The sequence below is a fragment of the Podarcis cretensis genome (genome assembly GCF_951804945.1).
Source record: "Podarcis cretensis genome assembly, chromosome: 3".
Classification (NCBI taxonomy): Eukaryota; Metazoa; Chordata; class Lepidosauria; order Squamata; family Lacertidae; genus Podarcis; species Podarcis cretensis.
The window spans coordinates 91810326-91837738 of NC_137172.1; the positions used below are offsets into that span (position 1 = coordinate 91810326).

A 27413-nucleotide genomic window follows, 5' to 3' on the forward strand; every position below is an offset into this window, starting at 1 on the left:
AAAAGTAACCAATATTTTAATTATGCACAAACGCAAAATTATGTTCCAAAAAATAACCACAATAAATTAACCATGTAGGAATGTAGAAAGGGTTTGCCTTTCTGAATTAAGATGATTTAAAACATGGGGGGGGGGGGAGAGAGAGAAAATAATTTGCTGTACTATTAGTAAGGCAGGAAGCATAATATATACCTACAGCCCAGTCAATTTGGTGCCACGTTCGCTCTCAAAACATATAAAGTACATACAAAGATAAAGGTGAAAGAAAATAACTAGGTCCTCAAACTTTTGTTTCACTTCTTAAAGTCACAGTGGAGACCCATCACAAGTTTGCCAGAGCACTGGAGATTGCAGTACTACTTAATTTTCCCCTTAAGGTAAGACAGTAAAAGAAAATGAGGATTCAGTACGTATCTGTTGCAATGTTTATGCTAGAAATGCATGTACAACAGGAAAGAAACATTAACATTCAAAAATGAAAGCCAGGGAGAGGAAGAGAAAGAATAAAATAAAAAAAGGCAAGCCTAGTTTACAAACCAGATAGTTTTAAGAAACTAAAGCTTAAGCCATCCTGTCACACAGTGGAACTACGTTTTTGAGCCTCTTAAATATGCTGTCCCATACCACACCTGTATACTGCATATCACCGAGACAAATATGTGGGATAATTGAAATCCAGTTAAGGGTACTCAAGTTCCACTGCAGTTTATGATGCTTAGATGTGTCAGGAGAGCTCAGTTCTTAAAGTGCATTGAGACTGTGAAATGTTAACCTGTACTTTTTTTTTTTAATCGTTGTAATAGAACGAACAAATTTCAACTACTTGGGAGCCAGCTTAGATGTTTTTTCGTGCACTGATACCAAGCCATCTTCACATCTCTTCCATGCTTCGCTTGATGGCCTCTTGAAAAGCTGCATCTTCCTCTGCATCTGCATTAAAGAAGCAGGACTTAAAATTGCAAAACAAATGCATAGCTAAAGTACTGACTCAAGCAAGAAATGGCTACCGCTTCCTAATCAGTGGTTGCAGAAAGGTCAGGTCCCTGGGTCCGTCTAGCTCAGTTGTGGCTACACACTGACTGCAGTGGCTCCTCCAGGGTTTCACAAAGGAGTCTCCCCCAAATTTACGTTGAGAAGCCAGCAACTGACCCTGGAAACTTCTGCACGCAAACCAAGTGCTCTACCACTTTTATTCGTTTATTTATTTATTAAATTTGTATGCCGCCATGTAGATCTCAGACACCACCAAGCTATGCTCCTTCCTAAAGCAAGTTCTAACTTTTGTAAATGTTTGTTCACCTAGCTGGCAGCTACCAGATGTTAGCCTCTGGGGGTATGCGGGATGGCTAGCAGGCACAAATGGTTTATACAACCTGTATAAAACAGTATCTCCTCCGCTAGGAACTATACACAAGGCTGTCACAATGTGCACGATCCCAACAGCTATAGAAAGACAGCTCATACAATTGCGGGGGCCACATATATGCCCCCCCCCACAAAGCTGCTGGTACATACAACCATTGCCTCCATAAGATCCTCGGTTGTATCATGACTCTGCCAACAACCCGGCTCACTCCTCTGAAGGCCAGCATGCAAGCACTGTATTAACTGGACCTAAATCCATGTCTCAAATGGTAAGCAAAGGCCCATTTTATGGATAGTCCTTTCTCTTGCTATAGCCACTTTTCTCTGTCACGGTGCCTGTACAGGAATATGCACATATGGTGGGGGAAAATGCTTTCTAGGCTCTTCCTTGTTTGATAATATTGCCAAATCTAATTTTCTACGGCCACTTCATCTCTTGAATAAGCATCTTGTAGTGAAATTAACATACCGTTTTGGTCCTTTGTTACTTCTGAAACCTGCTCCACTGCCATTCGAGTATCTACCACTTCATTTTCTGTAAAAAGACAACACAGAACTAACTATGCAATACCACAGCTCTCACAACTAGCTTTCCTCTTCAGAGTTTTGTTGATTGCTAAAACCTGGCTGTCATAACTTTTCCTTCCTCGCTTCAAAACCCAGTACCCTCAAACAGTGTGCAACATATAACCAAAACAGAGGTTTATCTTCACACCCACACTGAGCTAGTTTAGCAATATGGATGGTAAAGAAATTGGGAATGCATTCCCATTAGTGCAATGTCCTTTGAAAGCCACCATTCAACTTGATTTCCATGTAGTTAAAGAACATGAGATCCATGCCAACACTCAACTGCAAGTTCATATTATTTTACAGAACTGAACATGCAACAAAATAGATGAAACCGGCATGTGGCTTTCATACTTTAACCCCCATAACAATTGCACAGAACGGAAAACAGGGAGGACTCAAGTTATAAGCTTTTCAACAACAGTGATGCATTTTGACAAAGTACATCAACACCAGAGATGTATATCATAAAGAGACCCCTGAACCCTCTAAAATCTCAATTCAAGATATTCTGTACAGGCAGGACTAGCATAATTTGATCTCTAGGGTGCTGCACCTGAACTCAAAAAAATGGTTTAAATGAAGCTCCTGTTGGTTTTGTGTGAACCAGAACTAAATCCCTAAACATAAGATCTTGTAGTGCACACCTTTAGACTTTTCCTTTGCAGGTTAGGAATGAGCTATGCTGCAGCAACTTCCATGCTGCAACAGGGGGATGCAACTGTCTTGAATTCCCACTGATCTTCCAAGACAAAACTGCTTCAGAACAAGTGATTAAATAATAAGGAGCATCAAAGACAATGTTGAGGTTGGTGTGCCACTGCTTCAAATCTAAAATGAGGCAAGTGACTTATTTTGCACAGTAAGCCATTGTAGGAAGAAGCGGGAGAGAGGACTCTGGGATTAGCTCTAGCTCCTAAATTTACCCCGACCTCAGGAATTGTTTCTCAGAGTAAAATATGAGCCAAAATCTTACGCGTTATGTAACAAATTGTGAACTCTGCATTGGTTTGCTCTGCATAGCAATACCCAAAGCCCAACAACCGCCTGGTGCTTCAGAAGTGCTGTGCAAAGTACATTGAAATTCCTGTGCTCAGAACTTTCCAAGTGCCAAGTAGAGGGCTTTCAAAGCCCTTGTGCCGTGCCTTCTACAGCAATGGCAACATGATGTTTGTCAAATATTTGGGAAGCACTGCACTGTGACGGGTGCCAATCACAGGATGTCATCGTGTCACATGATTTGACTGGCAGGTGAGGGGTCCAGTACACCTGTCCATGCTGGCTCGCCAGTAGTGGGGCAAGATAAAAGGTCTGGCCTGCTGGGTCAAAAGCCTTCCCCATCCCTGCCACAGGCTGTTCCTTACACAGAGCATAAACACATTGCTCACTAACGGGCTTTATATTCTTTATTTTGCCCCCATTACTCTTTTGCTTCCTAGTGGCTGGCTCATACTGTAGAGCCCCTGCAAACTAGTTCAACTAAACTAAGTTACAAGTGGACTTTAGAATGATTTTAGAATGTTGTATTATTTTACTGTTGTTAGCCGCTCTGAGTCCAGCTTCGGCTGGGGAGGGCAGAATGTAAATAAAATTTTATTTTATTATTTTTTATTATGTGATCTATTGATGAGGAATTATTCCTAAAGCAGTACAGTACGTAAACAGGTTGCCTCTCCTCACCTCAATCCTGGAAGTAGCTTCCACCAGGCAATGCATGCCTAGGCTGTATATATAAATGTATTAGAAAGGATACCTTTGGCTGTATCAGAAATGCTGTTCAATAAGGCATACATCATATCGGCATCAATCTTATGAGGATCTAGAATGCGAGTTGTCCGCTGAGTCATCTTAAGCTGATCCTCAAGCTCTAGAAAGCTTTTGTCTCCCGAAAGAATAGTGAAAGGAATATGCTTTGGTAGATGCTCATCCAGGCGGCCCACCTATGGAACAAAACATGAATTATGCGAGGCAGAGAGACAATGGGCATACAATTTCTTTAGTGAAAGGATTTCAGATTGTGTAGGTAGACAAGATTGAACATTCTTTAGCCCAAACATTGTAAAACACATTGTTGTGTATGTGTTTTTTTACAATCAAGAGGTATATACGTTTTATGAAATAATTTTTTTATATATTTGCACTGTGATAGGATTCTCGGTGAATGCCAGCAACTGACACCCTAACGCAAAATATTTCCTTTGCATCTTATCACAGCACAGGTGCGTGAAAACTTACATGCACACAGATTGCAAAGTCAGCAGCCTCTCTCCTTGTACCACAGTGTGGATGGAGGAAGAAACACCCAATCTTGTTAAGGTAGTTAAAAATCTTGCAGTTCACAGGTGGCTTCCAGTTGTTGTGCCCACCTAAGCAGTAAACCAGAAGACAGCCACTGTTAAGAGATTCGAGGGACTAGACAAGGGAATAGACAGTTACTTTTTAAAAGTAAGTGTGTGTGTGTGTGTGTGTATGTATATGTGTGTGTGTATATATATAAAACACAAATCCTGTGAAATACTAATTATGTTTCTGAGAAGCGGGTAATCTAAATTGCACATGGTTGATATATGCAATGTACTATACATGCTCCAGCTTTGTAACTTTTGCTAATTTGTGTGGGCCAAAAATGCTCCCATAGTAATGGGCAAAGGACTGAGCTATGCCTAACATCATAAAAGGTGGTCAATCCTCATTTCAACTGTTTTCAGGTAGACATCACTTACAACATTTTTACTACAGTTATACCTTGGGATGAATACACTTCGGTTTAAGCATTTTCGGGTTGCACTCTGCGGTGACCCAGAAGTAACGGAGCGCGTTACTTCTGGGTTTTGCCGCGCGCGCAGACCATCAAAATGACGTCACGTGCATGCGCAGAAGCGCCAAAAGGTGACCTGCACACACAGGTTACGTTTGCTTCGGGATGCGAATGGGGCTCCGGAATGGATCCCGTTTGCATCCCGAGGTACCACTGTAAATGCAGACAAATGCAGCATCCAGTGGGTGTTAAACTGATACCTAAATTAACACAATGTGGGGGACCATTGGATCAGTGCTGGGAAGTGGTTCAACAGACAAGGTGCTGCTATTAAGGTGACCCTGCTGTGTGTAGGGACCTCTTGAATCATATGCATTGGGGGGGGTTATAGCAAACAGGGCCTCCGCCACAGATCTCAATAACTTGGGTTTGACCGATTCTGGGGGAAGCACTTCAAGTACATGTCAACTATGTCCTTCAGGGCTTAATACCCCAATATTAGCACACCATGCCTGAATTAGGAATGCTATATGCCATGAACTTGTGTAAATGTATGCTGCTACATTTGTAGATTACCTGACTCACATGTGCTATACAGTATGCATCAAGGGAAAGTTTGCACTGCCAAGTTCCTTACCTTGAAAACCCCAGATAAAAGTTCCTTGGTTAAGGGTAGCAGGCAACTGATGGAAAAGGTTTCCCCAGTTATCCAAATCCATCATAATAATATGAGTCATGGTACACAAGTAATCAAGATCAGGTAGATCTCTGTCATCTAGATAGTCGGGTGGAAGGGAAGAAGAAGGAAGCATAAGAAACATTATATGGATTCCTCAGCTGTAGAAATCTGTACTTCAGAAAAATTCAAAACAAAGCACATCAATTTCTTTAAAAATTCATTGCAATTTAAGTAATTCATACATACTCAATAGGGTACCACCTTCAGCAAATTTATACTAACTTCAACATTTTTCATTATGAGGTTCTGCTTGTTTTTATGCAGCTTGCATTTGGATTTAGATGATTACTTGCCCAAACGTAATTGTAAACAGTGAGGAGGAATACAGACAAATACAGAAGGGCTCTCAGGTGCTGGGGAAATTATTTACAAAACAATTCCATGATGAAAGTCTACTGAATAAAATGAATTTCCACACAGCGCCTGAGATTTTACTGTCCTGTAGCCATTTCACAATTAGGGTATCAACAAACGCATTCTTTTCCTTCAAAAACAACTACCAAAAATCTCCTAAGCCTTTCTTATTCACATGGCTAGAAAAATTGTCATTGATGACGTAGAATGGGTGCAAGACTAAATACATGTACCACTATGGAAACAATTATATAAGCAGAGTTTGCCGAGGCTATGAAATACTACATGTTCAGTTTAACCAAGGGCTCGCCAACATTTCTGTTTCCCCCCACCCAGAAAACCTGTGGTTTACTGCTGAATCAAACCAAACGGCAATCGGGTTTTGTGAGTGACAAGTGGAAAACCTCCTGGACCCATGCTTTCCAGGCACAGGGCAAGCTAAGTGTTGACAAGCCCCAGCTGTTCTGCAAGGTTCTCTCAGCAGCCATATTTGTTTGGGCAGCCATATTTGTTTGGGCATCCAAAGTATACCATGCTTTCTACCTACCTACGCCAAACCCTTCAGAATGTGGCTTCTTAACTTGCTCCTTGGGTAGCTCTCCTGGCCACCTCTTCTCTGAAGCACTTGCTGCAGTCTTGTCTTCCAAAAGCATTAGGTTTTCAGGCTTTTTGTCTACACAGGATCCACCGGGGGAAATCTGGAAGACGTCACTTCCTGCTTGAGTTGGGGCTAGCTGGGGCTTTTGTGGGAAGCAGTGCTTGCTGTGAAAGTGCTGGTGGGCAACTCCAATATCGTTGAAGTTTTTGTTGCATGCTCCACACCTCACAATGTACAATTCTTGGTCAGGTTTTTGCTCCGAGTGTGTCATGAGATGAGCCATCACGTCAGGAACGCTCTGCGCTGTTGAGGAGCACAAGGTGCAACGGAACCACAAGTTGCCCTTCTCCAGCAAGGCCTTCTGACACCTCTTGTAATCTGCCTTCCTGTTCTCTTTGCTATAGTATTTCTCCCGACAACCACAGTTCAGACGATTGCTCTCTTCTACTATTTCGGTACTCTTGATTGATGTCCCCGCTTCCTCAGACACGCATATGTAATCTGTGCTATGGAAGCCCTTGAAGTGAAGCAAGAACTCCTCCTCAGCGTCAAAAAACAGGTCGCCACAAAAGCTACAGAAGTATTTGACCTTTATGACACCGTTATGCTTATCCTGACAGTGTCGATGGAAAGTTTCGTTCTTCCGGAATGTCATTTTGCACAAGTCACAGCTGTACCTGTGGAAGTGGTGGCTCTCTAATGACACACAGTGCTGCTTCACGCTGTCTTCAGAGTCAAAGAGCTCCTCGCACATGCAGCACTGCCATTGGTGAGACATTGACACATCCATGGGGCTCAAAGGTGGAGACTGCTCCATAGGGCTAGGAGTTCGGTCTTTCTGTTCAAGTGAACTACCGTACAGTGCACCAGAAGATGCTGTAGCATCCTCAGCTGTAGCATCCTCAGCAGCAGCAGCATCCTCACGGTAAAAGCTGTGCACACCATGATATTCTGTCACATGGGCCTTAACGTCATCTACTTTCTGAAGAGCTACACTGCAGACCTGACACCAGAAGACGAAATTAGTCAAGTGAGCTCCTCCATGGAACCGGCTCATGTGCAAACGGATGACGCTTGCATTTTCCGCAAGCTTGCCGCACACTGCACATTTGCGGCAGATTCTGTTCTCGGAAAAAATGTGGTTTTCTACCAGCTCTTCAGAAGGAAATGCCAGCTCGCACTGACACACCCAGGTTTTGACGGCTGGAGCACTGCTAACCTCCTGGCTTCTGCCTTCTGAATCCTTTATTCGTTTTGAAACTGTTTTCCTCTCATCACCAACGGATTCAATCGAGTTCGAAGGTCTCTTCAGAGGAGAAGATTTTAAAAAGCTGCTATTCTTCTGTAGATGAGAGGCACTTTTATTCCTTTCGTTGACATGGCATACTGTCAAGATGGATTCTTCCATCGTGGTGAATACTTTAACCTTGTGTAGGGTTTTGGAAATATGCTGACGGATATGGGTGTCATTGATAAACAGCTCGCTACAGGTGTGACAGAAACCTTTGGCTTTAAATACTTCGGCGACTTGGCAGATGCGCTTCTTTGACAGAGTCACTGGGCCAGCATCACGACAACGAGTTCTAAAATGGGAAAGGACATTGTAATACCTACTTAGCTGTGCATTACCAAAAATCAAAAAAAACAGTATGGTCTAAAAAACACCATTCACACGCTAAACATTATTTTTGGATATTTGCTTAGTTGGGCCCAGATAAGTTTCCAAGGTTAGCAGCCTTCCAAACAAACAGGGGATGAATGACACTAGGCCACTGCCAGTCATTGCGTCCTAAATCTGCCTCTTCTGCAGTGGCAATGCCCCAGATACCAGACAGAGCCCTTTAAAACCAAGGCTGGCAGCTGGTAGAAGCACAGGATTCTGTCTTCTCAGCCCAGGGGTAAGGTATCTTAGGCCCTCCAGGCTTCACTACCTGGCCCCTGGGACTCTTCCCAGGCCACATGCCTGACCAGCAGTGCTTCAGACCCTACTGGGGTGTTTTTGCCCCGCTTGAATGTGTCATTGAACTCTGATCAGGCCTCTTGGTTGCCTGGCTAGAGCAGGATGTGTGAGCGTGGGTAGGAACAAGTTCACTGTACAAGCGTAATGCTTGATATCCATTCCTCTGCTCACTTTTGCCTCTGGCTCCACTTGCTACTGGCATGTTGCCTCGAGAAGGGAAGGTTGCTCTTGGGCTGAAAGATTCCCTACCTCTTTTCTAGGCCTTTAAGGACAGGAATGTGCAGACAACAACTTAGGGACATTGCTATTTTCCCAGCAGCGAAGACAGTTCAGCACTACAGTTAACATTATTTATCTTATTTATTAAATTTGTGTGCCGTCCTTCACCTGTAGATCTCAGGGATGGTTCGCAACATAAAAATACTATGTGTGTGTGTGTATATATATATATATATATATATATATATGTGTGTGTGTGTGTGTGTGTATACACACACGCAAAACAAAAAGCAAACCAATAACATCCTCTCCCACAACACATTCAGAAGGGAATCAGATGTCAATCAGCCAAAGGCCCGGGAGAAGAGAAATATTTTTTGCCTGATGCCTAAAGATATGTAATGAAGGCACCAGGCAACACTCCCTGGGGAGAGCATTCTACAAGTGGGAAGCCACAGTAGAAAGGCCTGTTTTTATGTTGCTGCTCCTCAGACCTCTCACTGAGGAGGCACATGAAGAAGGGCCTCAGATGATGACCTCAGGGTCTGGGTAGGCTCATATGGAGAAAGGTGGTCCTTGAGGCCTTGAGCCGTTTAAGGCTTTATATGTCAAAACCAGCACTCTGAATTGGGCCCAGAAACTAATGGCAGCTGGTGCAGTCAGGCCAGGGCTGGTGTAATGTGCTCAAACCAGTGAGCAACCTGGCCGCCAAATTCTGCACCGGCTGAAGTTTCCCAACCATCTTCAGAGGCAGCCCTACATATGACATGTTGCAGTGATCTAACCTGGAGGTTACCAGAGCATAGGCGACAGTAGTTAGGCTGTCCCTGTCCAGCTGGGCCATCAGCCAAAGTTGATGGAAGGGACTCTGGGCCACTGAGGCCACTTTTTTTAGTCTCCGTTCCCATGTTTAACATGCATGGAGAAAGAGTGCATACATGTCAGAACTGAAAGTAGGCTTGTTGCCCAACAAATGTTTAAAGGAGAAACAGAGAAAGGAGTCCCATTCTACAAGCAGGAAGGCTCTCAACAGACCTGAAGTGTGCTGTTAGCTCCACATGAGAACGCAACACCTGATGGCAGGATGTGCACTTCACTTGGAACGGGATTTCTTTGCACAAGGAGATCAGAAGATTCTTTGCATAAGTTGGGAATGGCAAAGGTTGTGGTTGTGTTGCTTTATCTGCAACGGAATGCACAGAGTTATTTGTATCACTGAGTCAGAAAGGACCAGACATTATTCACTTCCCAAAAGGAAGGCCACCCACATGCTGGTGTCCCCCTCCTCCAACGTAGACACGAGTGCAGCACCAGAGAAGGGTGGCGCACAGCAAGCATGTCCCGGTGGCATCTAGGCCACATCACACTCGAGCACTGATGCTCCACCAATCCTAACCATCTGCAGACCAGAGTTGGGAATCCAACAACATAGATTCTAGATGGCCACAGGTTGCCCGTCCTTTGACTTAAGGGTTTGTTGCAACCTGTTGTCCATTTCCAGTCAGTCAACATACAAAACTTCGAGGGACAACTAGGTGGTACAAGGAGAAGAATCAAAGGTTACAAATGATTCAAGTAAGAGAATCATGTCAACAATGCACCAAGACCAGGCAGTTAAGAACGAGCTAACAAACACCACTTGGTTCCTGAGAAATGTCACACACTCAATCAAATCTGAGCATTTTTCAGAAGTGTTGCAAGAGTTGGTCCTACTATGCTGAGACTGGTCAGAACAGGAGTGCAGGAACAATTTTTTTAAAGCTGCTTAGTTACTTCGCACTCATTTCAAAATTTATTAGCTGCCACAAAGAAGGGTAAAACTAATATACTTTGATATAACCTGAGAAACCAAATTACAGAAAGGCACCCATCATATGGCTGTACCCAGAAATATTCTAAATTTTAAGCAGTATCATATATATATATTATGGACCTTGCATACTAGAGGGAACAATGCCATACACCTCAGCCACACTATAGAGGACAGTCATTGCTCCGGGAAAAAAACCTTCCCTGGCAACGTTTATATATATATATAATCAGACTAGCCAAAGTAGCTAAATTAAATTGTGCTGTTCTATATATTAGCTTCAGGTTCTTTTCTGTCCAACATAAGCCACATTATGTTTTACATTTTAGTTATCTTGCATGAGCAACACAGGAAATTGTTTATAACCTTGAAAGTCTTATAGTGGGGGGGGGGGGAACCTTGAAAGTCTTATCTGACCTGCCAAATCTTTTTACTTGAAATATTCAGGAAGGACAAAACCCATCTTAGTCTGGGAAGAATTTGCATCGGTGGCAATGCACAAGGAAGTGGGGAATGAAGGCATTCTAGAAAGCAGATTCAGCATACTTGGCATGGAGCTAAGGACACTTCCTTAAAGTAACATTATCATCTTGATCAGTGATGTAAATTTCAATGTATTTTACCACATTCCCCCTCAAATCATGCAGTATCCAGTCATTTGAGATGGAAAAATATATACATTTCAAAAGAGACATACCACTGAGTTTAAAAGCCTGAGAGAAGTGATTCTTTTCAGACATATGCTGCAGACACTCATCTCTCATGCTAAAAAGGAGAAAGCAACACGGACATGCAAAGCACTGAATATGCTGAGGAGGGTATTTCTTTTCATGGCCATCACCTTCACTTGCCTTGAGGGGGTGGGAAGAAACAAAACAATAACTCAGTTTTAGACAAACAGATAACATTTGTTTTCCAACATTATGAAGAACATTTTCTATAAGATGCTATGGAAATTTGCTCTTAATACTAAAAGCATATCTCAAAATATATCAACTAATGCCTGCTCCATTTATGAGCCACAACCACCTACAAGCAGCAGATTTCCCCCCCCTCTGGATTTGAAAAAATATCAAAAGCCAAACCTGAGCAGTAAAATCCCTGCAAAGATTCGCGTACGAGTTTATGAAATGGGACTCTTCTCAGGGGAAATATTTTTTTCCCTGCTACTTTTGTGAAAACATGCATTTCCTTAAATTCTTGCCTTAGAAGAAACGTGCTCATTATATAGCTGAGACGTGGGGAATCTTCTTTTGCAGACTATGCAGGCAAATGCATCAGCTGGACATCCATGTAGTGTAATTGATGGATCGCATGGAGAATGATCAAACCTAAGGAAATAAATTTGCAGGATTAAATAATAGATATGAATGATAAGAAAACCTTTAGAGGTTGCCCATTACAACAGGTTTAGAAAAAAAAACATGTTTACTAAAACATATGTGAAGTCTGAATATACTTGCAAAACTGAACATTTCCTGCCATCTAGAAGCATAAAATTTCTGCAGAGCAACTATCAGTGCACTGCACATTTGAGACTACCTGTAAGATTCCGTGTCCCATGTTCAGGCAGTCTAGCAACCTATTTCCTGATCAAACTAAAAAACTCGTACCTCTGAAGGTGGCCCAGGAGAAGATGCCTGTTGTCAAATTTTCTGTAGCAATGCATTATTGGGCATAAAATGGATTTACTGTCAGATTGTATTTGGTCTGATCTCTGAGGTAATGCTCTCCTTCCAGAGTTTACAGTGCCTGGCTTGAGACCTATAACGTAAAACAAAAATACTTAATACATCATGTAATTGATGCTCGAAGACAGGTTAGAAAATAGATGTATTTGTCACACCGCTTCTTTTGTTTAAAACGCATGAGACTGACTATACTGCCCTCACTAAAGCTTTCCCTCGTTTCTCATCCAGCACAAAACTCGACTTGTGAATATGTGAACCTCAAGGAAAGAACACAGCAACACACCCATTCTTGACACTGGGCTAACAGGAGTCCTGCCACCCCAATCCAAGGGAATCTGCCGGCACAGATGAATGAGGTGAGCGGTGGCTGAGTGGTTCACGTAAGATGTGGCTATGAATGCCTCATGGTGACATCCTGGAGAACCCGGTCACAGCAAGTGAAGTAATTCTGCATTCTTAGCTTGGCTTGTTCCACATGATGAAACTTACCAGAGCTAAGACAGACTAGGGTGAGTAGGCAGGACTACACGGGGGAAAGAGGCTCTGAAGAACAAGCCTGCCAACACACACACACACACACACACACACACCTCAGCCCTGCTGCTAACAATTCTTTAGCTGAAGGCACAGTGAGTGGAGCTTGGGCTCCTCATCTGCAGTGCTTCGCACATCCAGAAAGTGCTATGTAAGTATTTAGCTGCCCCAGGCTCTTCTAGGAGGAAAGATAGGACATACCGTATTTTTCGCTCTGTAAGACGCACCAGACCACAAGACGCACCTAGTTTTTGGAGGAGGAAAACAAGAAAAAAAATATTCTGAATCTCAGAAGCCAGAACAGCAAGAGGGATCGCTGCGCAGTGAAAGTAGCAATCCCTCTTGCTGTTCTGGCTTCTGGGATAGCTGCGCAGCCTGCATTCGCTCCATAAGACGCACACACATTTCCCCTTACTTTTTAGGAGGGAAAAAGTGAGTCTTATAGAGCAAAAAATACGGTACTTCTTAATATATCAAATGTACTAAGCTACAGCATCTCCTTAAAGCAGTGATGGGGAACTTGCAACTCTCCAGTTGTTGGGCAATAACTTCCGCTATCCCCAGCCAGAATAGGCAACGGTCAGGGAGACAATGGGAGCTGCAGTCTAGCAACAGCTAGAGAGCCAAAACTTCCCCATCACTGTATGGAAGAAAAGGATGAAGCTCAAACACCTCCCATGTTTCTCCTGTGAAGGCTACCCGTACCTTGCTGACTCCTCTACATGTGTCTGAAAGGGAGAAGCGACCGACTGTAACTAAGGTAGAACTATTCACCCGTAAGAACTGTGCATCCCTCTGAATGGTGAAACAACGGTACCAATACATTACCTGGCATTTTCAGCCACTGGTTCACGCACTGCCTTGCTGCTTCTGTGTCACTATGTCCCTGGATAAATTCCAGCTCTTGCAGTCCGTGAGCATGTTGCAAATCCAGTTTTTCCTAATGGTACCAGCAGCCGGAAGATAGTGTGTGCAATTAGTTGCACTAATTTACCGCCAATACGAAAAGCATATATACACATACAACCTCAAAGCATTCGCTGTACTGACTGGCAGCGGCTCTCCAGAGTTTCAGACAAGGTGCCTCTCTCAGCCCCACCTAGAGATGCCCAAGACTGTATCTGGCACTTTCTGCATGGAAAGCAGATCCACCACTGAACTACAGCGTTGCCAGTTCCTCAACAAGGTACTGTATTTTTCTGTGTATAACATGCCCTCGTGTATAAGACAACCCCTATTTTGGAGGGACTCCAAATTAAGAAAATGGGGGGGGGGGTTGCCCACAGTTGTTGAGCTTTTTTGGGGGGGGTGGTTTGTGATAATCGCTCACCCACCTGACCAACGCTGCCAGTCACACACATCGACAAAGCCACCAATTGTCTGCCTGCTCGCCACCAATTGCCCGCCATATTGATGCAGCGGCAGCCAATCAACAGCAGCCCTTGACGCAGCCACCAATCACCCTCCAAATCACCGCTTACAATCTCCTGCTCGTGGCTGCAATCAAACGCTCGTCCCCCCTCTGCACTATATAATGTATAAGACAACCCCCAATTTGGAACATTATTTTTTTTTAATAAAAAAACATCAACAGCATCTTATACATGGAAAACTATGGTATATGTTTTGTACTCCTTGAATGCTCTTTTTATAACAATCTTAGAAACAACTACATCCACCCATTGTTAAGATCACAGAAGGGAAGGCCATCTCTTGCAAAGACCTGTTTTGTTTTGTCTGATGTAAAGAAGTATATATCCTTCAGAACACCCGCATTTCTTACTAAGGCTCTACAAACTCATGTAACAAAATCTGAAGGAGGGCATGGGAAATAATTTGTCCTCTAAAGGTTGAGTAGTAGTAGCATTATTATTATTATTATTATTATTATTATTAGTGTAATGGCTGTTTGCTAAAACACAGTAAACTAAATTGAACTGAACTGAACTACTACTTTGGTCCAGGCTTAAAATCACAGTTTGACCTCTGCAGTTATTTGTGAGATGAGTAGTTTTACGTATTATAACCACTATCTATTTGCAGAATCCCCAATAGCCTGTGCTGGCTGAATTTCAATTGTTATAGAGGGGTCAACACTTGTTTCCCAGAACCTGACCCTAGAACAATAAGTCATTTGGAAAAGGCTACCTTAACAGGCTAGGAAGCCTGCATGCTATATTTACCACAATGATTAACAGCAAAAAAACATGGACAGATTTACCCGAGGCAAACGGATACAGTCATATATTCCTAAGCATGCCAACTTCCCATCTCTAAAGCCTCAGGCTTCATAGGTGCAAAGGAAATGCTGGAAAACAGGACCACAAGGTCCACCCTCATTAGCGCTTTCTGCCACAGCCATCACGACCGCACATGAACCATAGCATGTGGTCATTAAAATAATAAAAAAGAGTAACTGATCCAAGTGACTATAAAGTTTCAGAAAGAGTAGAGCACTGAGGGAAACGTGGAAGAGCACAACCTGGCAATGTACTACATAAACAAATGTACAGTAGTTACTGAGAGGCTGAACTCATGGGAAGGACTAATGAGTACCGGTGGACACAATGTTCTAGACTGGACACAATGGCAGTATGAAACCAGGTTCAAGGATTAATGAGGGAGGGTGCTTACCAAGATATTTTGGAACCAGAAGAGAAAAATCTAGCTGGAAACATTACCCAACATAGGCCATTTAATCTTTTTTAAAAAACAAACAAGCTCTGCTTTGGAAATAACAGCTGAAGCCAAACAGTGGTTTGAAACCTAGATGATAATCCCTCGTTGTTTTTTGTAAAAATAAAAATCATACCTTGAAAGCTTTATTTTTCTCTTCTTTCAGTTGTTTCTCTACCTCTACATGGCGTGCCAAGCGGTCTAGTGTGGAAGCAACCTTTTCCTTCTGATAATCGACGTAGTCTTTGCGTTTTGCATTTACCTACAAATGAAGAGAAGTTCTCCCATATTACCATCTGCCACAAACTGCCAGACAATTCAATAGCAACATCTTTTCATCCACTACAAAGAGCTGGGGGTGGGGGCAATTATTTCAGTCTGCCGCCATTTGGAGCTTGGGATAAGTGTCTTGGGGGAAATGCATGCTTAAAAGCATCTGAGGCTCAGAGGCATTTTCTAGACACCAGTCAAGAGAACTCTTCAAAGCCCTCAGTAAGAGGATGCATACTTTAAGACTATTGCTACACCATCTTCTAACAGACGTAAAAATGGGTTCAGATATTATTATTATTTTTTTTAAAAAACCTCTCATTGCACTATTTTTTTAAAAGTATTTATATGCTGTGTTCTGTACTGTTCACATGGCACCTGTCAGGAATACTGGTTTCTTCAACCTCTATATAAAGTGAGGTTTATACAAACACAGGTTTAAGATATCTATGCTTCTTTAACTTTCAGATGCAATTAATTAAGTCACAATGCTTTCGAAAACCTTCTAGCAGCTGTTATAGTCGGTTTAGCTGTAAGATGGATGCAAGCATTAGAGACAGTATGACCATTTAATTAAGACAGCTGATTTATTAGAGGGTGTGTATGTGTGTGTGTACACACATACAGAGAGAGAAGGAGAAATACTGGGATCTTAACAGTGTTTGTTGACAATTTCTGAAGATTCAACAAACACCTTTGCTGACATCAGCTTCTAATTGGCTTTAACCTCAAGCCAAATTGCCTAAACTTCCACCCCAGCCAAATGCTCTCACAACCCAGTACTATTACTGAGGACAATCCCTAAAACTCCTCTGGTTGTATTCTTGGCTGCTTGGACAGCTTAACCAACTATTAAAATCCACACGAGTCGTGATCTTCTGGTAAGACCTTTCCAGAGGACAGCCTTTTACACCAACTCAAGACACTGGCTCCCTTCCTCTGAAAGGTATTAATAACACACTGGGCATAAATATCCAGTTCCATCCTCAGTTTTTCTTTAGTCAGAATAAATCTAGCTGATCCAGGCCCAGCCTAATAAATTCTCAAAGTGATCATCTGTCTCTCAGAAACTTACATCTGCCATCTGAAGGAAGCCTGCTGTTTTCCTTCAGCCCTTCTTTACTTGGGCTTCCCCAGCTTCTGAGGTTTTACTCCTAGGCAGATGACAACTTACCCTTACCTCACAAAAGCTGTTGCTTAATGCTTTGTTCCCTCAGATGTTGAGGAGGTTAAGGATGTCATACTCAACTTAGTTGCTATGTGTCAGAAGGCTCAAGTACGATGCAATGTAAACTGCACAGCATTGTTAGGTGTTTGAGGGATGGGCCTGATTTAACAACAGCCACTAAGTGTACTTCACAACACCAGTTGCCGGTGACGCTGCTGGCACAGGTTCAGTACTGAATTAGACATCATGGTTGGGATTCAGCTAATGAGTCCTGTCAGTAGAAAGTGTAGGCTTTCTACTCGCTCATCCCTAGTTTTTTCCAGGGGTCTGGAGAACCCCCAAACAATGTACCGGGGGAGGGGAGAATAATTATTTAGCAAAAGGTTGCCAAGGATAAAAACATTCACAAGGATAAAAATCCATTCACAAGGGTTCAATACAAGCCATCAAAGACCCACATGGAATAAACGTATAAAAACAAAAAGCACAGAGAATGCAAGAAGCTGCTCTTAGTTTCCTCAGGATCTGCAGCTTGAATTTAAATACTGTTTAAAAATTGGATACGATACAGACATATAAAATATTTGTAGTGGTGATAAAGGAACATTTTTTCCAAGCCTTCGCTTCAAATCTTCCAAGTGAGCAGCTAGCTACCAGCAAGAAAGTCTTTTTGGAGGTGGCCCCCTGCTTACAGAATACCTTCCCAGACAACCTTATCTGGCACCTACACTATGATAATTTATGCACCAGGTAGATTTCCATGTTGTCTCAAGCCTTCTTATCGCAATCTACTGGATGCTTCAGTTTTTACATCAGTTTTTTTCCTTGCTGTGGTTTATGCTGGTTTTAATTGTTTCAGCTGTTGTGTTCCATTCTGATCTTAGATAGAGGGGTTGTTTTTTTGTGTTGTTGGGCTTTCTGCTTTTGTAAGTTATTTAGCTTTTTGTGTTTTTACTTCAAGTTTAAGTTTGTGTTTCATTGCTTCTGTAAACTCCCCAGAGAATTGGTTAGATGTGCAGTATACAAATATAACAGGTAAAGAATAATAAAATCATCTCAAGAGCTCTTTTTATAGATAAAATAAGAATATATTTGAACCATATGTACTCCCCTTCAAGTGATACAAACTTAAACAGACAGACAGAATGGAGTAATTCCAAAGAAAACTCTTGTCCAACAATTTTAAACGGCAGGGAACACTCACATTAGAAGAACTGCTACCGTCTTCGTCACCGCTGCTAAGTTCAATGCAGTCCAAGACTGGTCTCAACACAGCTTCCTATGGAAGAGAAAACACAGAATCAAAGAATTATAAGGTGGAAGGGACCTAGAGGGTCATCTAGTCTGCAATGCAGGAATCTTGCCCACAGCTATCCCTGGATGGGCTTGAACCACCAACCTTCTGGTTAACAGCCAGACCCACTGAAGATAATGTGTTTACCTTTAACAGTGTCCCCCCTGCCCTTCTACATCTACATGTCTGCAAAAGTTACAAGATCTAGGAACACAACAAATTCATTGTATATTCAGAAGCATTGAGTTTATAAGTATTATTATCATTCTTGCCCAATTCAGATTATCATTTGTTGCCATACACAACTGAACAGAGTCCAGCTCTAAAACAGACTGCCTACTAACAGACAGTGGCGAAACATCCAACAATCCAGTAAAGCTCTTCTGTTGATGGAAGCCCACCTTCAGAGAAGAACCCAGGCAACAAGTCCTTTATCTCTAGGAACTGCCAATTCAAAACAGGCAGTGGGGAAAACAAAAGAGGGAAGGAAGGAAGGAAGGAAGGAAGGGGGCAAATGACATTTATTAATTATATGCATTTACAGATAACCAATCACCCCAGGTGATCCATTATGTGTTGGATAGTGTTCAGCTAGCCAAACTGAAGTGTGTCACAGAACAACATAACCAACACTTCCACCAACATTAACATTTTTGCTTTGGGCAGGGGGGAGGCTGAACCACCAAGAGAGATAAGAGAAATTATTTTCATGTAATTGTTAGAATTCCTGCTCCGTAATTGCAGTCATGGGATTGTTGTCTATCACATGACGGTATATGTTTTGACTCCACAGAGTGGGAAGTGATGGAGGAAGGATGTTTGTGTTACTATGTTCTGTGAAGTGGGATTATTGTCCTTTGTTCTTTTTGCTGTCTGATGCTAGAGAGAGAGGGAGCTCTGTTGTCGTGCTCTGTGTGTGTTTATATGTAACTAGATTAGCCAAAATGCTGAGTTGCTGAGGTCTGTTACGCAAGTTGCACAAACTCTGTGGATCCTTAAGTGTGCCGATGTCTGTTGGCATTGGTCGCTGTGATGTTCGGGCTGAAGAAAGCTTATAAAGCTCCCAAACGATTGACCAGGAGGGAGGGAACATGCCAGTCGGGCATGTGTCTCTGCCAGGGTTCTACTCAAGTATAGGCTGAACTCCTAACAGTAATGGCTCTCACCGGTAAGCCTTCCCACCGTGGCTTTTTACATTAAGAGCCAATTTGGTGTAACAGATCTGGACTATGACTGGGGAGACCCAGGTTAAAATTCCCACTTAACAACTAAGCTCCCCAGGTGATCTTAGACCAGTCACTATCTAAGCTCTAGTGCATCTCATAAGGTTGCTACACAGATTTAAGCGGGGGAAAGCAAAACAAAAACTTAAAATTAAAGTACTAACAGAAGGGAACTTTATAAATTGCTTAGCCTTTGTACAAGAAGGAACACATGCCACCCACTTTTTCAGAATTCCTCATGTTTTTCTAATGGAAAAAAACAACGCATATTGACATGGGTCACAATAATAAATTTATCTGTATTTGAGCACTGACGGAATCAATGCACTGCCACATAATTCAGGTTAACTATAAAATGAGACACATGAAACAGATTTATAAGTCAAAACAAAATAAAAAAAATCCTTCCAGTAGCACCTTAAAGACCAACTAAGTTAGTTCTTGGTTTATAAGGTTTAGTTTATAAGGTTTAGTTTATAAGGACAGCTAATTTCCCCCCACATTCCTCGGATATGTGGACAGTGTGCTAAAAAAAAAAGTTTAGTTTCAAATCCTTTGTACTTTATTTTAAAGATCCACACCCTACCTATCAAGTTACCTCCAAGATGATTCAGAACAGATAAAAGCCTTATATCACCATACCTAGCAGCCCTCTGGCCATTGTTAAAGGCCAGCCTGTTCTTTGGTCTGCTTGTACTCTGCAGTCCCAAGCCACTGACAGTTGGAGCAGAGTGTTCTGCCTGGTAGGGAGGGGGCAAGCAAGTTCTCTGCTGCTTTGGCCAATGCCTGGGGCTACACTGGTTTCCCTCACAATAGCATTCTTCATAGAAGGTATCACAACACATTTTGATTTATTATTTTACATGTAAGGTATCACAACACATTTTGATTTATTATTTTACATATTTACTAATTATAGACCACTTTTCAGACACAGATCTCCAGGATCAGGTTGGAGTAGCCAACAATGTGCTCTCCAGATATTGTGGGCTGGAAATATTTGCATGGTCCCAATAAGCCATAGTTTGGCTTGCCTTGATTATCTCATTATCTCAGGCCATTATCTCAACTGCTTTGAGTTATGGATTTAACTGAATAACTTCTTCTGTCCGCCTGACGTTTCTTTACACCATTTCCCTCTTCTCTCTATGAGTTCAATTGCCACCAGCATTCCTTATCTCCTTGTTGGGCATTTCAAGGGTTGAAAAAAAGTATTTTAATTTACAAGCTTATACAATGCACATCCAAGGAGTTGCCTGTGTCTGTAGAAACCACTATCCGTTTAGTTTCCAAAATGATATGCACTCAATTGCCCAAGTTTGCTATTAGAGGGAACTATGGTGTTGCTTATATAGATTTAAAATAGATATTGTTTACATGCCGGTTTTGTAACTAGGTTTGTAATGGCTTTTAGTCAAATATAATGAATGATTGATTGATACTGTTTACATACCCCAACAAACTCAACGTCATCTTCACTTTCCTCTTGTTCAGACGATGCATTCTCAGCTCTTTTAGAAGACACAAGACACTCCATTATCTGAAAAGGGAGGGGAGAGGAAAACACCTTTACATGTCAGCAATTTGCATAATGATGCAATAAATCAGACCCATCGCTTTGACACTTTATTATTAATAGTGACTGTAGAGACTCTCATATACATGATGCTAAGAAACAGAGTACAAATAACTTATTAAAAGGTTTAATATCAATATTTTGCTTTATATCAATAGCCTGTATTTTGAGCAGAGAACTAAAATAAAATGATAAGTTACTTATATGCTACCTAATTATCAAAGTCTCTAATTATCATAACAAAGGGCAACAAGCTACACTATGAGAAAACGCTGCAAACATATTTTGGTTTTGAAGATTACAGGCATATTTTGCAACAAGTTCTTGAAAGAATAATAGTGTGTTAGTAGTGGATTTATTCTGCTTTGTTAGTTGTTCTGTGATGCTTCCCCAATACTTTAACATTATTTCTGTTCAGGGGGACTATAGTGCAGCTATTCTAGAATTGGCCGGGGAAGAAGCTTGCTGGGAATCTGTTATCCACCTCAGATTCCTGGGGTCCTTAATTTACCCTCCACTCCCAGTAACTTCAAAAGCCAGTTACATGGCCAAAGATGTGAGTCAAAGGGCTCTTGCCCTGCAGCGAAAAGTTTTGGGCCCCAGCATACTCCAGAAAAGGAATAATGGAAAGGAACCATCTTAAATTTTCAATGTGGGGAAAAAGAAGTCAACAATAATCTGGATTGTTAACCAAATAAAATTAACTTTGTCGAATCTTAACACAAACCTGTTTATTTTAATCAAATTCAGTTTTATTATTAAAGAACACGGAAAAACAAATTCTGAGACCCTTAACATAATCTGAAAAATTTATTAAACGCAATCGATAGAAGGGGAAAAGGGTTACTTTCTTAATTGTATTCTATATTTGCTCATGATGGTATCTAATATGGAAGGTTGCTCTTCTTCAAAATTTGAGTGTCATAAGAACTATAGGAGAGGATTTTTTTTTTAAGTATTCAATTATTCTGAATGAGCTGACCCATCCTGTCTACCATTAGAACCTGTTGCCAAATGGCCACCTGGGACAAGGAATGAAATATAGTCAACTACTTGCACAAACTAAAATAAACACAACTCTAAGGGAATTTTTTTATCTCACCCAACACAAATATTGGCCTCACCCTTTATCTACATTGATACGTCTGGGAAGGTTCCAACTGAATAGCCCTTAGATGGCCCCCCCAAAAAGGTGGAAGACAAAATCCAACAGGTTGCAATTAATTTACTTGACGTGATTGGGAAAATCTCTGCTAGATCTCTCTTAGATGAGTTAGGATTAGGTAGTAACCAATAATATACAAACTTATGAATAAGCAGGCTTTTAAGCTGTGATAGCCATAAATGATCACTGCCTCCTTTTAAATTACCCTGTACAAAAAAAATATACTGTAAATAGCTCTCAAACTTTGTATGTAACTTTTCTCAATCTCAGGTATGTCTTTTATATTATACCAATTTTTTGGGAGGGGGGGAATAGAGGGGCTGCTAATAAACGTCTTCTATATTGTATACAGGCTCTCTATATCAACGTTTCATTTAAAAAATCTGGATGATGTCCATGGGGAGCTCTGATTTTACCAAAGCCACAAAGGTTATCCATCAATGATGCATCCTGGCATCTCTGCTTTTCAACTTATATATAAATGATGTGGTTGCACAACGGTCTGGCTTTCACTGTTGCCTCTGGAAAAAGGGTACTGTGTGTGATAAAAAATATGTCACCCCTTCTATACACAGGGGACACAATACTGATGTCTTTAACCCTGATTGGGTCATGTCTCCTTCAGCCTTTTGGTAATTACTGTAAAAATGAAGATCTGCAGCCTATCAAAAGACCAAACTGATTGACCTCACAAACATATGCAGCCGTTAGATGAGGTGAAAATTGAGCAAGTACTGTACAGTACAGTGGTACCTCAGGTTACATACGCTTCAGGTTAAATACGCTTCAGGTTACGGACTCCGCTAACCCAGAAATATTACCTCGGGTTAAGAACTTTGCTTCAGGAGGAGAACAGAAATTGTGCTCCAGCGGCGCGGCAGCAGCAGGAGGCCCCATTAGCTAAAGTGGTGCTTCAGGTTACGAACAGTTGCAGGTTAAGAACGGACCTCCGGAACAAATTAAGTACTTAACCCAAGGTACCACTGTACTCTGTTTCAGATATTTGCTGGTGCCGCTTTCTCAAACAGAAAACGGGACACACCTTCCTTGTAGAGTTTGCTAAGCAGAAAGTGGACAGGATTAGTTTCATTCCTATGGGCGACATTAGGCTTTTCTGAACTAGCATGAGACTCTTATTCTCAGAGTGGTGGGTTCAAGCCCTACATTGGGCAAAACATTCCAGCATTGAAGGGTTCGATTAGATGACCCCTGTGGCCCTTTCTGACTCTATTTGTAAAAAGTTTTAAACAGAGATTGATATCTCTCTTCAGATGGACGGAGCAACTGCATCAATCTCTGAAATTGCACCATTGTATAAGAATCTTCTATACACGCTTTCTATACTACCTTGCTATTTTAAAGATCTGCAGAAAGAGTGAAAGGATGGCCTTTACTGGAGTCCAATTAAATCTAATGCCTTCAGCTGTTTTAGGAAGGTTCAGAAATATGCCACACTCTGAAAACACCTGTCCCTGTGGGACTTCCGGAGGCGGCGCGAAACAGCAATGGCGGCCCTCTTCGTGCTCTGAAGAGGGGCTCCGCAGAAAAGGGTCGTTCGCTGCGGCATAGCGGCGACCCATCAAGAAAAACCACGGGCAGAGTGAGCTCGTGGCCGTGGGACTCGGCAGGCGCCAGAAGCCCCCCCAGAAACGGAGAAGGAACCCCGTAAGGGGCTCCGGAACGTGAAAGGGGGAGCGGCGCTGTGAGTTCATCGCTCTTTCTGCGGGAAGCAAAGCCGCGCGGCTGCTGCTGATGAGCGCCGACCTTTCTTCTTGGAACATCAGATTTGCAACTACAACCCGTGAGTAAGGGGACTTAAAAATTATCGGGACTAAAGTATTTAATTTGGCTGAAAACGGGAAACGTAACCAGGAAGTCCGTTTCCCGACCGTGCTAAAGAGATCAAAGCAAAGTTTGACAAGCGGGAAGTGCTTTGAAAGAACTATAAAAAAGATTGGATTATCGTGCAGACTATTGAACTTTTGGCAGGGATTAAAAGAGACAATTTCGGAGTATCTATGCTGATTTTCTGACTGGATCTTCCTTCTTCCTTTGGGATTTATAAATAATTGAAGAAACCAAATCTGTGGGCTGCCAGGGTAAAGAAGAACTGTCAAACTGCTGATATTGTTTTTAAGGTTGAAAGTGTTGCATGTAAACGTTACACCATAGAAGAAATAGGGAAACTGTTTCTTGCACCCTCTCTGAGACTTTGTATTAAGTTGGGAAAAGCTTAATGCTAAAAAGAAACTAAAAGACCTTTTAGAACTTCAGTTGTTTCTTCTTTGGATTATTGGGACTGTAAAGAAGGAAAAACCTCTTTCTTTCGGTTGAACTTTATTACTCCCCCTAGAGGACTTTGGATTTATAATTCTCTGGGAACTATATTTTGTTTTGATTCTCTGCTGCCTGGTTGTTTATACTTTGGAACTGTCTCTCTCATGGGAACACATACAGTCTGACCTTGATACACAGACGGGATTGGAATGAGTGACGCAGGGAAAACAAGGCTGGCTAAAATAAAGGCAAAACAATTGGTACAAACAACTTTGACTTCCCAACCACGTAGATCATCTGTCCCAGCTGTTCTAGAAATACAAAAAGGGGCTGTTGAGCAGACATTTACAGGGGATATGGCTTCAGGAGGATCTGAAAAAGTTTTAAATCAGATCCTAGAACAACTGGCAATTCTAAATAAAAAGGCGGACGAACATTCGACTAAAATTGATCAAGCCACATCCTCAATAAATAAATTGACTGACCAGGTGGCTCAACACACACAAGCAATTGGGAATCTTCAAGAAGCAACAGCAGAGAATCACAAACTGGCTGAGGAAGCCAAACAAAAAGCAGAGGAAGCCAACTTGAAAGTTGAGGCATTAAAGGTGGAGGTGAAGCCGTTGCATAAACAGATTAGTGAACAGCAGGCCTACTGGTCGATGACTGAACTGAGAAATCGGGAAAGCAATCTTAGACTTAGAGCTATTCCAGAACTTGAACAGGAAGATCTGATTGGTTATCTGACATTAGAATTTTCAAAGTTCTGGGGTATTGAAGAGGATAAGGATTTTAAAATTGTGACTGCTTTCAGACTGGGAAGAGTGACGAGGAGGGATAAACTCAGAGACTGTTTGATCATTTTAAGATCTAAGCAAGAGAGAGATAAAATATTAGGCCTTCATTTTGGAAAATCAGTTGACATCCACGGCAACAGAGCTGAAATTTACAGAGACATACCAAAACAGCTTTTGGATCTTAGAGCGACGTATATAGAACTTGCAAAATTACTGAGAGGCAACTCAATTCCTTATAGGTGGGAGTTTCCTCAAGGACTATCTTTTAATTTCAAAGGAAAGAAAGTTAAAATTAGAACAGCAGAAGACCAACAAAAGTTCTTGAACGACCACGAAGAGGATCTACAGAAAGGGACAACAGGAGCCTGGCCACCGCCACCGCTTACACCTATACTGGCACCTACACCCTCGGGACCAGAGGACCAAAAGAAAGGGACGTCACCACAGGACCAATAGATTGACCCAGGATGTCTCTGCAGCTTCTTAGTTGGAATATAAATGGCGGAAATTCCCCAGAGAAAAGAAGAAGAATTTTTCATATATTGAAAAAAGAACAATTGGACATCATCTGCTTGCAGGAAACACATGTGACCAGGCTCCATAGAAAAGTCTTGATTAATAAAAGATTAGGCCAAGAATTTATCTCATCGGATAAAGTAAAGAAAAGAGGAGTGGTGATTTATGCAAAGGAGAGCCTGTCACCAAAATTTTTATTCAAAGATGAGCAAGGAAGAGTCTTGGCTATTGAAATACAGGCCCAAGGAGAAAAATTTTTGCTATTAGGAATTTATGCACCGAACGAGGGGAAATCAGAATTTTATAGGAAACTGCATGAGACAATCCTGGACTATTTGGACTACACCAACATCATTATGATGGGAGATATGAACGGAGTGGTCTCTACAAATATGGATAAGTCACAAGACCTAAGTCTAACAAAAGATGGCAGACTACCCAAAACTTTTTTTGAACTAACTGACAATATGGACTTAATCGATATTTGGAGGACTAAGAATCCCCTAGGTAGAGAAGGAACTTTCTTTTCTGAGGCTCATCTGTCATGGACAAGAATAGACCAAATATGGACAACTAGAAGGCTGGCACCTATGATTAGAAAAGTGGAAATCTGCCCAAAAACTTGCTCCGACCATAACGCTATGAAAATGGAATTAAGACTTACTCCAATCGGCTCCTTTAGATGGAAAATGAATGACACCCTATTAAGAGATCAGGAGATTGTGAAGAAGGCCCAAAAAACCTTGAAAGATTATTTTGAAATAAATTTGAATACTACGGTGGAAAGGAGAACAATCTGGGATGCAAGCAAAGCAGTTATGAGAGGGTTTCTGATACAACAGAACACAATAAAGAAAAGAATCTGGAATGGGAAAAAAGATAAGATTTTAGAGAAGATAAGAGATGGAGAGAAAAAGTTGAGATCTAAGCCAAAATCGAAGGAGATCTTGAGAGAAATTAAATTTTACCAAGCACAGTACGCGAAACTGATAAATCAAGAAGTTGAGTGGAAAATTAAACAAATGAAACAAAGATCATTTGAATCAGCTAACAAGTGTGGGAAACTATTAGCATGGCAATTGAAAAAGAGACAAAAATTGAATAGTCACCAATCTAGAGATTGAAGGGAAAGATATCCAGAAACCCGAAGAAATTAGGAAGTGTTTCCAGAGATATTTCAAAAAGCTCTATACTCAAGGGCCACAAGAGGAGAAGGAGATAGACCAATTTTTGAAAACAAATGGTTTACCAAAACTTGCCCAGGAAAAGAGAACAATCCTGAATCATAAAATAACACAACAAGAAATAGAGGGTGCCATCCAGAATATGCAACTAGGCAAATCTCCAGGTCCGGATGGGCTTACCTCCGAGTATTATAAGATATTGAAAGATTATTTGATACAACCATTAATGCAGGTATGCAATCAGATTTTGGAGGGGAAGAAGGCACCGGAATCGTGGAAAGAAGCCTTCATCACATTGATCCCTAAAGTGGAAACTGAAAAGACTCGACTTAAGAACTACCGTCCCATCTCACTCCTAAATGTGGATTACAAAATTTTTGCAGATATTTTGGCAAGTAGATTTAAAAAAGTATTAAATGAAGTAATTCACAAGGACCAGGCAGGCTTTCTCCCAGGAAGACATTTGTCTGATAATACTAGTAATATTATTGATATTTTGGAACTTTTGCAAACCAACCTTAATACAAAATCAGTGTTAATTTTTGTTGATGCGGAGAAGGCCTTTGATAACATTTCTTGGAGGTTTATGAAGAAAAATTTGGAAGGGATGGGAGTGGGACGGGGGTTTGAAAATGGAATAGAGGCAATTTATTCAGAGCAGAAAGCTAA

General features: G+C 41.6%; 1 protein-coding gene and 1 long non-coding RNA gene across 4 annotated transcripts in view; one reads left to right on the forward strand and one right to left on the reverse strand.

The window, feature by feature from the left end:
• Positions 1–27413, reverse strand: part of ZNF451 (zinc finger protein 451) — a 30821-nt gene continuing 3408 nt past the window's right edge. For 2 of the 3 annotated variants that reach the window (XM_079970405.1, XM_079970403.1), the window contains exons 2-15: positions 20683–20769; positions 17917–17991; positions 15411–15536; positions 13427–13538; positions 11987–12137; positions 11578–11704; positions 11071–11224; positions 9599–9746; positions 6334–7967; positions 5331–5468; positions 4171–4301; positions 3689–3875; positions 1835–1900; positions 1–930 (exon numbers count right to left, since the gene is read on the reverse strand). In XM_079970405.1, coding sequence (XP_079826531.1) covers positions 872–930; positions 1835–1900; positions 3689–3875; positions 4171–4301; positions 5331–5468; positions 6334–7967; positions 9599–9746; positions 11071–11224; positions 11578–11704; positions 11987–12137; positions 13427–13538; positions 15411–15536; positions 17917–17991; positions 20683–20766 — 3192 coding nt within the window. In that variant the 5' untranslated portion in view covers positions 20767–20769 and the 3' untranslated portion in view covers positions 1–871. Of the gene's footprint in view, positions 931–1834; positions 1901–3688; positions 3876–4170; positions 4302–5330; positions 5469–6333; positions 7968–9598; positions 9747–11070; positions 11225–11577; positions 11705–11986; positions 12138–13426; positions 13539–15410; positions 15537–16619; positions 16724–17916; positions 17992–20682; positions 20770–27413 lie in introns of those variants that run through there. The other variant, XM_079970404.1, reaches the window with a different exon arrangement.
• LOC307212964 lies at positions 19877–20865 on the forward strand. The gene is made up of 2 exons (XR_013837299.1): positions 19877–20060; positions 20724–20865. It is a non-coding gene; the product is annotated as an uncharacterized lncRNA (long non-coding RNA).